Here is a 12,874-nt window from a genome sequence, read left to right on the forward strand (position 1 = left end):
CTAAAAAATAATGAAAGTTTAATTTTAACGTTTTCATTGAAGATTTAATTTAGACATTGAGGGATGGGGAAGGGAAACTTTCGTATTAGTCATTCTTTTCTCTCAGTTTTAGTAGATTTGGTCTCCAGACATGTAAATGTTGTCAGAAACTACATGTTTTTACATTTTTGTTTATGTTCAAAGATGTGAGTAAATATTTATGCTTTGAAGTACTTTCTAAAAGTTTTCTCAAAAATGTTTTTTAAAGCTTTTCAAAAAAGTTAATTTAGGCTTTTATCTTGTTTTTTCCTTTTGTTTTTTTCTGCTTTTTATTGATCTGAAAAACGACCCAAACCCTAACCCTAAAACCATGACATGACCCTAAAATCGTGACCCGATCCGAACCCTGAGTTTTGTGATCTGTTACACCCCTACCTTCTATCATTTGAAACCTAAAAATCATCTTTTTTCGAACAGTAAAAAAGCTGCAGTTCTACTAAACGTTGAAGAGCAGTCGTGTTTAATCCTTATAGTCAAGATATTTAGCATAAATAACATTTTTTATCATCATCACAGAAAAATACAAACTAGAAGAAAGGCTTTTATACATCATGTGGTTTGATCTTTTTATTGTGCTTAGGATGGTTTTATATTATTTAAGAAACTTTATAAATGTGTTAAATGAAAAGTTTAAAATCTACATTGTTTCAAATATTCAACGAGACCAGGACTTACGACCAGAATCTTCACTCTGAAAGATGGTTAATGTTCATTTATTTTTATGTTTATGTAATGTATATTTCAAGGACCTATCGTCAGTCCAACTTTACAGCATGAAACAAACAACATTTACTGAAATTCTTGGTCCTATTTCTGTTTTTTGTATGTTATGGTCTCAGAAGTTTTAAATTTGAAAGTGTACCAGAAGTTAATTTTGACACTTGAAGTCTGTTTCCCCCGGCTGTGGCCCTTTGATCGATGCAGAAGCTCGACATCAATCAGAGCAACAGCATCATGCAGCAGATTTCTGCATTACAGATATATCATTACATTTTGGGTCAAAGGAGCTCAGATGCTCTCGACACGTCAACTAAAGCCAGTTGTGAGTTTACTTCTCTCTTTGTTTCTCAGATGTCCTGTTGGAGCGTCAGGCTCACTTACCCACAACACACAAGTTCAGCAGAGAGCCCTGTAAGTCTGTTCACCAACACCGTCCTTAATGCTTGTCTATTCTATCTGATGTTTTGAATCTGTTTTTCTTTCAAATACAAACTCTCTCTCTCTGCTTTCACAGGTAGAATAAACATAAACTTTTATTTAATCTAAACCAGGAATCTGCAACTTGAGGACCAGAGCCTCATGTGGCTCTGTGACTTAAAAGTAATTTAACACAAACAATTTTTTGTGATTTTTAGCATCATTTACTACATAAAATCAATTAGAAGTAAGTAAGCACAACCATATTTTTTTCTTTTATAAAAGTGTTCCCATTGGTCATTTAAATATTGCTATGCATTTTTCTCTGTTGCCAAAAACAATAGTTCACTTATTTTTTATAATAGCATAATAGTATTGCCCTGAATGGCTCTTTAATAGTTGAAGGTTGCAGACCCCTGACCTAAACTGTAACAATTATAATATAAATTGTTTCAATGAAACATATTATTTCCATCTCTCTTTCATAATTGTTAATAAAGACTTTTTTGCCATTCTAAGTCTGAAGTTCGTTCTAAAAATCCAGAGTTTTTCTAACTATATCTGTCCATCTGCCTGTGGTCTGAACATGAAGTAATGCTTTCAGCTGTTATTTGTAAACAGAAAGGATTTCTTTAATCACAAAAGTAAACATGAGATGAATTCAGATTTAGTTTTTCCCCGTGCTGGTGCTGTAAAAGAACCGTTTGGCCTCTTTCAGTGTACCGGGTCATAAAGAACCAGCCCCCACCAATCCTCTCCATTGAGCTGGACCACAACCCCTTCAAGTGTCCATCTGCCGGCTGCTCCAAGTCGTTCCGGAAGGCGAGTCTTCTGCACTACCACATCAAGTATTACCACTCTGACCAGCAGCTGGACGGAGGCGGCACTCCAGAGGCAGCGAGGTCGGTGCAGATCCCACAGGAGGAGCTGACTCGCTGACAGAACATTCAACACTAACTGGGTCCGTTTTATTGTCACAGGAGGAAGCGCTCCTCCTCTGAGGGGGCCGACTTTGTGTCCAGCCGGAGAATGGAGAACCAGAGCAGCTGTTATCATGACGATACAGAGCAAAGCATCTTGGGAAATGGTGAGCCAGCATTCATGTACTGTCAGCCACAGGATCTAACTAACAGGAGCCACAGCAATCGCTGAGGGGTCAAAGTGGACCTAATTAAAGATCTTGACTTCTGCTGGCAGAGATGAAGAAGGATGGAGGGAGGGACAAGACAGGAGGACAGGACCGGAAGGAGAGGAAGCACTTCCTGAAAGTAAAACTAAGAAAGAAGAAAAAGAAGAAGAAGAGAAAGAGTCAGCCTGGTAAGAGCCAGAGTGACGATGTGGTCACATGACTCTGTGGTTTGTTCTGGACTCGTTTGAAGCAGTTTTTCAGGGATATGACATTAGATTCTCTATCTTTCTGAGGGTGAATCTGTTTTAGAGCTGAAGATTTAAAAGTTGATTCAAACCATTAGTACAATCTTGAATTCAAATCATAAAATACACCCAGTGCAGTTTAGTTTAGAATTTAGTAACCAAAAGAGATCTAATTATTCACTCTGCCTACAGTTTGGTTCAAGCTTTGATTTTTGGTTCGATGTATGATTGGTGATTAGAAAACAATAAGAAAAAAATTCTGAAAAGTCCTTTTTTAATTTGCTATGAAGCAAGTAAAGAGAAACCTTTCAGTCAGTTCATACTAAGCCTGGTGTATTGTTATAAAACAACACTAAATCCTTCTTAAATTTAGCACAAAATTTTTTTTCACTATTTAAATGTAAATGTACTTGATACAGCAGGGATGCAACAATTTACTTTCCCCACAATCCGGATCAATAGTGTAACAAAGAGTTTGGTTTTAAACTAAGAATTGTGGCATCGCTACTAACCGCAAAGTACACCTGAAGTCAAAAATGATCAAATTGCAATTTGTTTCTAGTTATTTTTTAAAGTTTTCTTTTTTTCCAAGTGAATAAAACAAAAAACAGGACAAAATAACCTGCGATAGTAACTCATTTTCGGTCGGTTTAGCTTTATATCTTGTGTTTATTAAAGGGATAAATCAGTTTTAGGACTTGGAATCGATGAAATAGTCATCGCAAACCTGGAAAACAAATTAATTGCAATTATTCGCGATTCATTTTTTTAAATATTTGCCAACCACTTATCTGCAAATAATCACAGTGTAAAATCACACACAAAACTATACATTTAGAGCGTTTATTTTTAATTAGTGCTTTCAAACAGTTAAAAAAAAAATGAGATTAATCACATTTTTGGATTGTGATTAATCACAATTAATCGCAATGTTTAAATGGGCAAATTTTATGACAATATTCAGCTTTTGAACAAAAACAGGTCAGAGAGAAAATATTTTCTCTATTGTAATTGTCTAAGATTTTTAAATTTATCAAGTGTTAACTCCGAAGTTTTAAATTGTGTGTACAAAACACATCACTAGTAAGAATAGCAGAACGTGCAAAAACAAACCTGCAGACCTAAAAACAAAAAAAGAAGGCTACTTTAAAATAACTTTTCTTCACCATTTGGACAAAAACAAGCGGTGAGAGGTGAACTTTTTTGCTGGAAATTAGCTTTTGGATATACATTTATTAGATTTCCAACCAAGTTCAAAGTGTTGAAGTATAAGATATTATGTCCTGTCTTATTAAATGTTATTTCTTCTTGTTGTGTCCCAGATTTCTCACAAATTTCTTCTATTTCCTTCTCATCAGGATACGGTAGCAGTGATGATGAGAGCCCAGACAGGCCTCCCATCACTCTGAAGCTGTCACACACACTTGGTGAGGACTCACATACACACCCAAATCACTAAATTGGTGGATTTGTTCAAACTGTAGTTTCCTTCTTTCAGTGGACGAAGGCAGTGACTGGTCGACGCTGACGGCAGAGAGCGGAGAGGACGCATCCTGTTGGCCGGTCGCTATGGAAACAGATGAATGTGAGGTGGTGAGATGTGTGTGTGAAGTGGATGAAGAAAACGACTTCATGATTCAGGTAAAAAACAAACTTTAAATCTTTGTTGTAGCTATTTAATTATTTTACAAGTGAAAGAAAAACTGAATCATTCCACTCCAACCGGATTGTTTCATTGTTGTAGCAGCAGCAGATTCACTGTTCTGTCAATCAAGATTTTTGTACCTTAAAACTCTATTTTCTTTTATTAAATGTTTCAAGTCTAAATGATTCATCTTATTGAGAAATGTGAATGCATCTAAAACATAAATGATAAATGTGAATTTTTGAATTGGAGATTTAATGTCCAAACCTGAGACTCAAAGAGCCCTATGTAACTTTATAAATAAAATACCAAGCCACTGAAACGCTGGAGTTGATCGAATCATCAGGCTTGATAAGTATAAACGCCACTCAGAAATTCATCGCAGTTGTTGCGGACAGTCGTAAATGTAACTGGCACAAACCTTACCATTAACTAGACCACATGATTGATTCAATTGATTCAATGGAGTATAAACCAGGCATTAGATTAAAGTCCCATTAGTTGTCACTTGTGACACAGTGACTGCAGTGTGTGAAATTTGATCTCTGCATTTGACCCATCCCCTGGAGGAGCGGTGAGCTGCAGACACAGCTGCGCTTGGGAACCATTAGGTGGTTTGACTGCCCAATCCAGCCGCTTAATGCTAAGTATCAAGCAGTGAGACACTGGTTGTTTTGGTATGACTCGGCCTAGATTTGAACTCACGACCTTCCAGTCTCAGGGCAGACACTCTACCACAACACCACAGAGCTGCTTTAGATTAGATTAGATGGAGCTAAGGAAAGGAAGGAAAGGTGAGGAAAAAAAGAGACAAGAGCAATAAGGTTAAAATTAAAAAGGGAAGGAATTACATAAAAGGGAAAGTGGGAGAAGGAGAAACTCAAAAGTGATAGAAAAAAACTGAGGAAGAAGAAAGAGAAGAAATAAAACCTCAAAAATCTGTACAAAGGAAACAAATTGGAAAAAAGGGATTAAATTATTAAAGAAAAAATCTGGAAGTTGGAATCTGGTTTTATGAGGGAAAAGTGAAAAGGATGGAAAGAAAGAGGTAAAAGGTTCAGAAAGTTAAGAGGTAAAATAAATAACAGACATAATAGAAGACAGCAGAATGAAAGAATGTCAAGTCAAAGGGAAAGAGGATTCTGGATGAACTGAACTCCAGATTGCCGTCATTGGAAAGAGGAAGAAGGACGAGCTGTAGCAGTAAAGAAAAAGCTGACGTCCTCCTTGTCTTTGTCTCTGCAGTGTGAGTCGTGTCTCTGCTGGCAGCACGGCACCTGCATGGGCTTATATGAAGACAATGTTCCTCACAACTACATCTGCTACTACTGCAGACAGACTGCAGGTGCGACTCGTCACAACATTTTTGCTGTCCGAAAGATGAAAGTCCTTTGAATTGATCAGTGTTTTTCTGTCATTGTCACTGAGTGACCGACGGCTTTCCTTCATCCTGTTGGCGTCCAGGTTGGAGGCGTGCTCAACGTTTCCTCTCTGAAACTGACTGGCTGATCTCAGGCCACATGTTTGGCCTCTCATGTGTCAAAGAGAACTATGCCCAGATCAACGGCTCCAAGATTTCCCACACCCGCCATCTGCTGGCGCACACGTATCAGATCAGTCAGGTCCTCAGTGGGCTGCAGCTGAAGATCAGCCTGTTACAGTGAGTCCATCATAGCCTTTGCTTTGTCTGAGTCTGCACAGACGCATGCTTAGGATGTCTGTCTGCGCAGCTCTCCATCCCAGTCCGACCTGCAGCTGTGGAGGTTGCCGTGGAGACAGGAAGAGGTGGGACGGCTCATGTCCAGTCCCAAAGGGGAACCTCCTGTGTGTTACGTCAGCAGCGAGCACTGCTACCAGAAACCTGGAGCATCGTGGGAAAAAGCAGAAGAACAAGATGAGGAAAGACAAACGGTATCAGTCAAGGAGGAGGCTGACACTGACGAGAAGGTAGGACTGCGACCATGGAGCTACCCAGAACTATGTTCGCATAGACCTGTTCCTGGTGCATGTTGGACTCCGGCAGGGCTGTAATTTATCACCGGTTCTGTTCATAGACTTTATGGACAGCATTTCTAGGTGCAGCCAGGGGCCAAACGGAGATCAAATTTGGGTCAGCACCGTTAGTCTGAGGCCATGGTTCTTAACCAAAGAGAGATAGTTTGCCCTCTCTGGGTCGGTGGAGTGCTCCTGCCCGAGATGGAGGAGCATTGGTATCTTGGAGTCTTGTTCACAAGTGAGGGAAGATTGAAGTGCAAGTTCAGCAGGTGGACTGGTGCACCAGTCGCTGTACCGGTCCGTTGTAGTGAAGAGAGAACTGATCCAGAAAGCGAAGCTCTCAATTTACCGGTCGATGATTGTCCCAGTACTCACCTGTGGTCATGAGTTCTGGGTCATGACCGAAAGAATGAGGTCTCGACTTTAAGCATCTGAAATGAGCTTCCTCCGAAGGGTGGCTGAGTGCTCCCTCAGAGATGGGATGAGAAGCTCGGTCACACGGAGCGAGCTCGGAGTAGAGCCACTTCTCCTCCACATCTAGAGGAGCCAGTTGAGGTGGCTTGGGCATCTTGTCTGGATGCAACCTGGACACCTCCCTTAAAAGGTGTTCTAGGCATGTCCCACTGGGGAGATACCTGCAGAACACCCAGGACAAGTTGGAGAGACTACGTCTCTCAGCTGGCCTGGGAACACCTCGGGGTCCCCCCAGAGGACCTGGAGGAAGTTACCAAGGAGAGGGAAGTCTGGGCATCTTTGTTCAGACTGCTGCCCCCGCGATCTGGTTCTGGATGAAGATTTATGGATGGATTAAATGTGACTCCTTCAAATGCCAGTGATATCAAAAAGTCTTCATGAACATCTTTCTTTCTGCAGGAGATTAAGCCTGAAGATGTCGCCCAGCAGACGTTTGATGCCATGACACATTCACATGTGCACAACAACTTCAATATCAAACAGGCGGGCCTCCCATATGTGGAGATCAGCCAACCCACGCACTCTGCCTCTACGAGCGAGTGCCAACTGCACCTGTTAGACCATGTCGAGTCTCTTCACCAACAGATCAGCACCAGGATGGACCTGATAGAGCGAGAGCTGGATGGTAACACACACACAGCCACACACAACCATGTCTGCTTACTCACACCAGTTCAGTTCTGTCTGTTCAGTAGATTAGAAAGACACTTTAAACCCGTCTGACCATGTCCATATTTCTGTCTGGGATGACGATCATTCCTGTTCTGTCTTCTGCAGTGTTAGAGTCGTGGTTGGACCACTCGGGCGAGCTGGAGCCTCCGGACCCGTTGTCCCGCCTCCCGCAGCTCAAACTGAGAATCAAGCAGCTGCTGAGCGACCTGTGCGTGGTGAGACGCCTGTCGGTCTGTCACTGACTCCCACTGTGGAGGATCGGGGATGTAAAAAGAGATTTAAAAAAAAAAAAGACTTTCAACAAAACTCTCTCTGCACAAGAGCGCCCTCTGGAGACGAGGGCCAACAGCACGGGAAGGAGGAGGATATTTTTTTAGCGTAACTCATCAAGTGTCTGAAATGTTTCGGCAGCAGAGTACAGACGGGTTGGATCCTTCGTTGGAGCTTTGGACGTTATCGACACCTGGGCTGCTGCGGGATGAGTTTTATCATCGACTGACAGCTCAGAACGTTAAGTGCTGTTCTATGTTCTTTTATGTCATCAGGTTGTAGCAATTGACCGACGCAGACATCAGGAAGAGGGATAATTTTATAATTTTGTTATTTCTCAACAGCATTTTTTTTAATAATTGCACTAATATTAGTAAAAATACTAAATATATTCTGTTTTGTAATTAACTAAACCACAAATGAAACTTTTTGAAAGTTTTAAGGTTTGCTGAAGTAGACAGCAGGACTCACACTGAGCTTCTCTCTGTCACCACAATGCTTAGTTTCCTTCATCATTTCATTCATTTATTATCAGAAAGGTTAATGACTAAAGGATGACTGACTCCACGTCTGAAACCTGAAGCCAATTCAGAAGTTGCCTACATTTATGGACTAAAACTGGATTTGATGGCTTGAGTTTTACTTTGAAGATGAGTGCTGAGTGGCTTCACCCAGTTATATACTTTGTAGGAGTCATATTTATTAGGTTTTAAGTCATTTCTCCCATGTTGTTTTTAGAAATGTCTACTTTTTATTTCTCTAATCTTTGTTTCTTCAATTTGTTTGTAATCAAACTCACGTTAAGAGGTCAAAACATAAAGTTCAGCTTTTTTCAGATTGAGCTTTTGATTTTTGCAAGTGTCAGGATCTAATTCTGGTTCATGTTCCATTTACTCGCTTGTTTAATTCCAAGCAGCTCTGCTTGTTTTTCTTTCTATCTTGTATGAGGACATAAAAACTCAATGCTGTGGTTTGTTTGGAATTGTTTGAATATACTTTGGAGTATACTTTGAAGCAAAATCTCATTTATTCCAGTTTTCTTTAAACATGTATCTAAATACACATTTTAGTTTTCTTCAGGCTTGGTCGGGTTAAAGCTAAATGACTATCGCCTCTCCTGAGTCACCTGTAGTTGAAGTTAGACCTCCAGCACAGCACAGTTTGTCTGTTTCTCTTAACTTCAGTCAGAATAGGAAGGAACCATTCATAGGACAAACCTCCGTTTCTGTTTTTCCCTTGAAACTCTGATTTAAATTTTCACTTTCTTGACTTTAATAAAGTTCTAAAAATACTCACCAGTCTCAATTTTGTTTTTCTTCCCTGTATAACCATCCATATAATATGTGATACACATTTCTGAGGCCCCTATCTCATTAGCATTATCCAAACCTTCCTTAAAAACCCCATTGTTTATAACGTGGTCCATTTTTTTCTCTCGTGTAGTTCCTTGTCACTCCACTAGGGGCAGTAGATGAGCTTTTCCTGCTCATTTCAAAATGGCTGCTTCCATAAAATCTCACAAAAACTTTTGGAGGGAAAAGTTTTGCTAATTTTCAAAAATTGATGGTGACAATAACTCATTGTTATTTATTTTTCAAATGTATTCTTTTCGTAATAAAAGATGGCAAAATGAGTTGATGATTCATTCATTATTATACAGTTACTATGGAAAAGCCAGTTTTTTCCCAATTAATTTCTGGTCCATCGAAATGTTGAGTCTTGAAATTAAAAACAGTGAAATACTCAAGATAGAAAACAATATTTCAGGGCATAAAATTTTACTCTTTGATAATCAAGGGTTAAAATAAAATTCAGAATGAAAATTTAAAGATTTTTTAAAAAATTCAGAATCTGATGGAACAGAAAAACTTCCACACAGTTACAACACATGTGGATCAAATTCCATACGATGAGTACCGTACATGAGCAGCTTTTTTCCTAAACACTCATGTCAGTATCTTAAATGTGAGGAAAAACTGTGTCACCCAACGTATTATGACCATTGCCATCTATATCTTATCTAAAACATGCATATTACAATATTTCATGTGGATTTCATCAAAGGGGTTTAAAAAAAATTAACTCCCAAAAATTTGAATTTTTGGTGAACTCTACAATAATAGTGGGCTTTACACAGTTAAAATGAGTATTTATTTATCTTTCCATAGTGAGTGTGGGCTGTTCAGAAAAGCAGTGCAATGTGTTTTCATATCACTTTAGGCTACAGGTAGTTTGTGTGCCAAATCTCAGTGTCTACAGAGAGTACAGTCATCAAAATATTTAAAGAAACGCTGGTTAGCGCTCTTGGCTCACAGCAAGAAGACCCTGCTTCAAGTCCTGACCGGGACCTTTCTGAGTGGAGTTTGTATGTTTTCCTTGTCCATGTGTGGGTTTTCTCCGGGTACTTCAGCTTCCTCCCACAGTCCAAAAACATGTTTCATAAATTAAGTGGTGACCCTAAAATGTCCCTAGGTGTGTGTGTGATTGTGGGCCTGGGGACATGTACCTCACCTTCACCCAACAGTACCCAGGTGACCCCATTAGAGATAAAACAGGCTAAGAAAATGGATGGATGGTGGAATCAGTGGACCTGTCTGGGTTGTAATCAAAGACTTGTTTTTGCTACACCACAAATACTCTTCCTTATAGAGAGGAATGAACCGTACAATGCACTTAAAACTTCAAAAAGTAGAATTTTCATAGTATGGCCCCTTTGAACGGTTTGACCAATCACGAAATTCTTCTGTAGTACCTTGTTTCAACCTATAGGTGGAGCCTTCATACAGTTTTTGACTATATTTTCGAGAAATAAACAAGTTTACTTTAATTTGTCAAAAAAAAGGCAATGACCCACAGACAGCACTTTTAAAGCCCAATTTATAGAGGTCAGCAGCCAAAAAAAAGTTAATTTAGTGTTTGGTTACCCTTTAAAGAAAAAAAATAAATTTTAAGAATTTCTGACGTATTTCCTGGGGGTCTGTTTTTGCTATGTGCTTTCTGACTCTCTGAGACAGACCTCTGTCGATTCACCCAGTCCTTGTGCCGTCTGCAGATTCGAACTCCTGAGTGCAAAATCCGAAGCCATATTTGAACATGCTCCAGGACCTCTGCTGTGTCCTGTGGACCGAGACTGATTTGAGTGAGGTGGGTGTCCGTGGTCAGATGAGCCAAAACATGAGAATAATTAACTAAATAAGCAAAACTGCGAGATGTTTACAATCCAATTGACAAAAAAACACTGTAAGAAGAGGTAAAAACGAAAAAAAAGAACAGTCAACAAAGAACTGCAGGATGAAATCCAAAGATGCACAGGCTAAATTATTTTAAGCTAAAAAAGATGAAACTACGAGAAAAAAATAACCTTAAAAAGTGATTATTAGCTGATATTTCTGATCTGTCTTCTTGCATCTCAAAACTAGTTTTTATTTTGAATTTTTGATGTTTTCTTTGTGACCGATTTAACTAATCAAATCCAGAGAGAAAAGACAAATGTCCAAACAGTAAGCAGGTCACCATGTTGTTGATAAATGTGCTGACGTGTGGTGGTTATTCTGTGGTCCATACGTGCCTGTGCTGTGCACAGTGATAACAGGCTGGTTCTGTGACAGATGGTTTCTCTATAGGATCATTTCCTCTTGTGTCACACAGCAAAGAAAACAAGACTCCTCCAAACCAACACAAAAATGATTACATTTTTATTTGAAAGTATGTATCATGTGTTTTTAATAGGTTTCTTTCTTTATAACACCAGTACAAGTAGAAGTCAGCATCCTGAAATGACGGACGTCCCACAGAGCATTTTACATTTAGATGAGGGGTGATGTAGTGTAATGATGATTACGAATATTTATGTTTATTTTTGGGAAAGTCAAAGAACCAGAAATACAGCTGGAGAACCAACCTTCCGTTTTAGTCACTTAATAGTCCATAATCATGAAAGCCTGTACTTTAGGAACAAGAAAACTCACCAAATAGAAACCTGAAGCCTGTGTGTCTTTGAAAGACTAAAACAATCATTTTACCTGATAACATCAGGGATGGACATCCACTATGAAACTCACTTTGCCTATTTCATTGCAACGGAAAGCCCAGACATAGGACTACAGTACAGTAAAACAAAAATAAGTTAAACCATGTCCCTACCTTTAATTTTGACTAATCTGAATGCATTCATACTTGGTAGTTCTAGATGGAGCTGAATGTAGATTCCAACATGTTAAAGGGGATTCCAGAAAGCAGAGGAGCTGCTTACCTGGTTGTTAAGGTGAAGTCCCTTCAGCTTATTCAGACTGACAGGAATTAAGTGCATTTAGTCGGCAGTCACTTCTCACAAAACAAGCCTTTATGTAACAGAAAACATTGATAAGATTCTCCTAAAAAAGAATGAAGCTGAAACTTCAAGGTTCTGACCCACTTAGAGTTAACTTTACAGTTTCTGATTTAAAAGGTCATTGTAACCAAAGTGTCAAATAAATGACATTTTTGGCTTTAAATGATGTTAAAATTCAGAGCTTTTAACCAAATCTGTTTAAAATCCACGTAATGTGGAAAAATGACAACTAAATTAACTTCATTTCGCTGGAGCTGGAGGTAAGGCATTTTGTATGGGTGACATCACACTTGGTTTGTCCATCTTTATTTACAGTCTATGGTCGCAGGTGACTCCACTGACACTAGGATATAACAGTGAATGTTGGTAGGAGAGATAAACACCACGTGACCTGAATAATGCAACAACGGTCTACCGTCCTGTTCACTGATGGAGGAGGTACAACAGTCCCCACAGGCAACACCAGTTAAAATCAATTTGTTTATTACAGATGACCCATTCACTGTAGGTTCTTACCTCACAGAGATCATAGAAGCATGGATGATTATGCTGCACTAAATCATACCAGAGTTGTCACAACTCGACTCAAGGAAGTCGGAATGATTCTTATGGTATGGCAATGACCTCTGACCTGAGCCAATCATATGGTCGTTTTTGTTATTTGGGGTTATCTTTTTTATTGTCTTAAGTTTTCAGATAATAAATATTGTTTTTTCTCATTAATTGTTAGTAATATCAAATAATATATATATATATTTCATTAGTTTCTGACCAAATAGGAAGAGCACTGATGTCAATAACATTATCCCTAACTTATTGTGAGTAGTTTAATATAATAATATAGAGTTTTTTCATAGGTCCTGCACCTGTCAGGAGTGTTATCAGTAAAAACAATCCAGTAAGTCTTTCAGATTTGCAGTTGTTTAAAGGTCATTTGC

At 39.0% G+C, this 12,874-nt stretch overlaps 1 protein-coding gene across 1 annotated transcript in view; it reads left to right on the plus strand.

Moving 5' to 3' along the window:
* LOC112159267 (PHD finger protein 20) overlaps positions 1–8,901 on the plus strand; it is a gene marked incomplete in the record, with an annotated part of 12,595 nt that extends 3,694 nt beyond the window's left edge. The window contains 11 exon segments of the mRNA XM_024293234.1: positions 1,111–1,170; positions 1,895–2,078; positions 2,157–2,263; positions 2,374–2,493; positions 3,909–3,977; positions 4,049–4,191; positions 5,441–5,540; positions 5,660–5,855; positions 5,926–6,142; positions 7,064–7,289; positions 7,442–8,901. Coding sequence (XP_024149002.1) covers positions 1,111–1,170; positions 1,895–2,078; positions 2,157–2,263; positions 2,374–2,493; positions 3,909–3,977; positions 4,049–4,191; positions 5,441–5,540; positions 5,660–5,855; positions 5,926–6,142; positions 7,064–7,289; positions 7,442–7,578 — 1,559 coding nt within the window.
* Positions 8,902–12,874: the final 3,973 nt, after the last annotated feature.

Source organism: Oryzias melastigma, linkage group LG7 (assembly GCF_002922805.2).
Source record: "Oryzias melastigma strain HK-1 linkage group LG7, ASM292280v2, whole genome shotgun sequence".
Taxonomy (NCBI): Eukaryota; Metazoa; Chordata; class Actinopteri; order Beloniformes; family Adrianichthyidae; genus Oryzias; species Oryzias melastigma.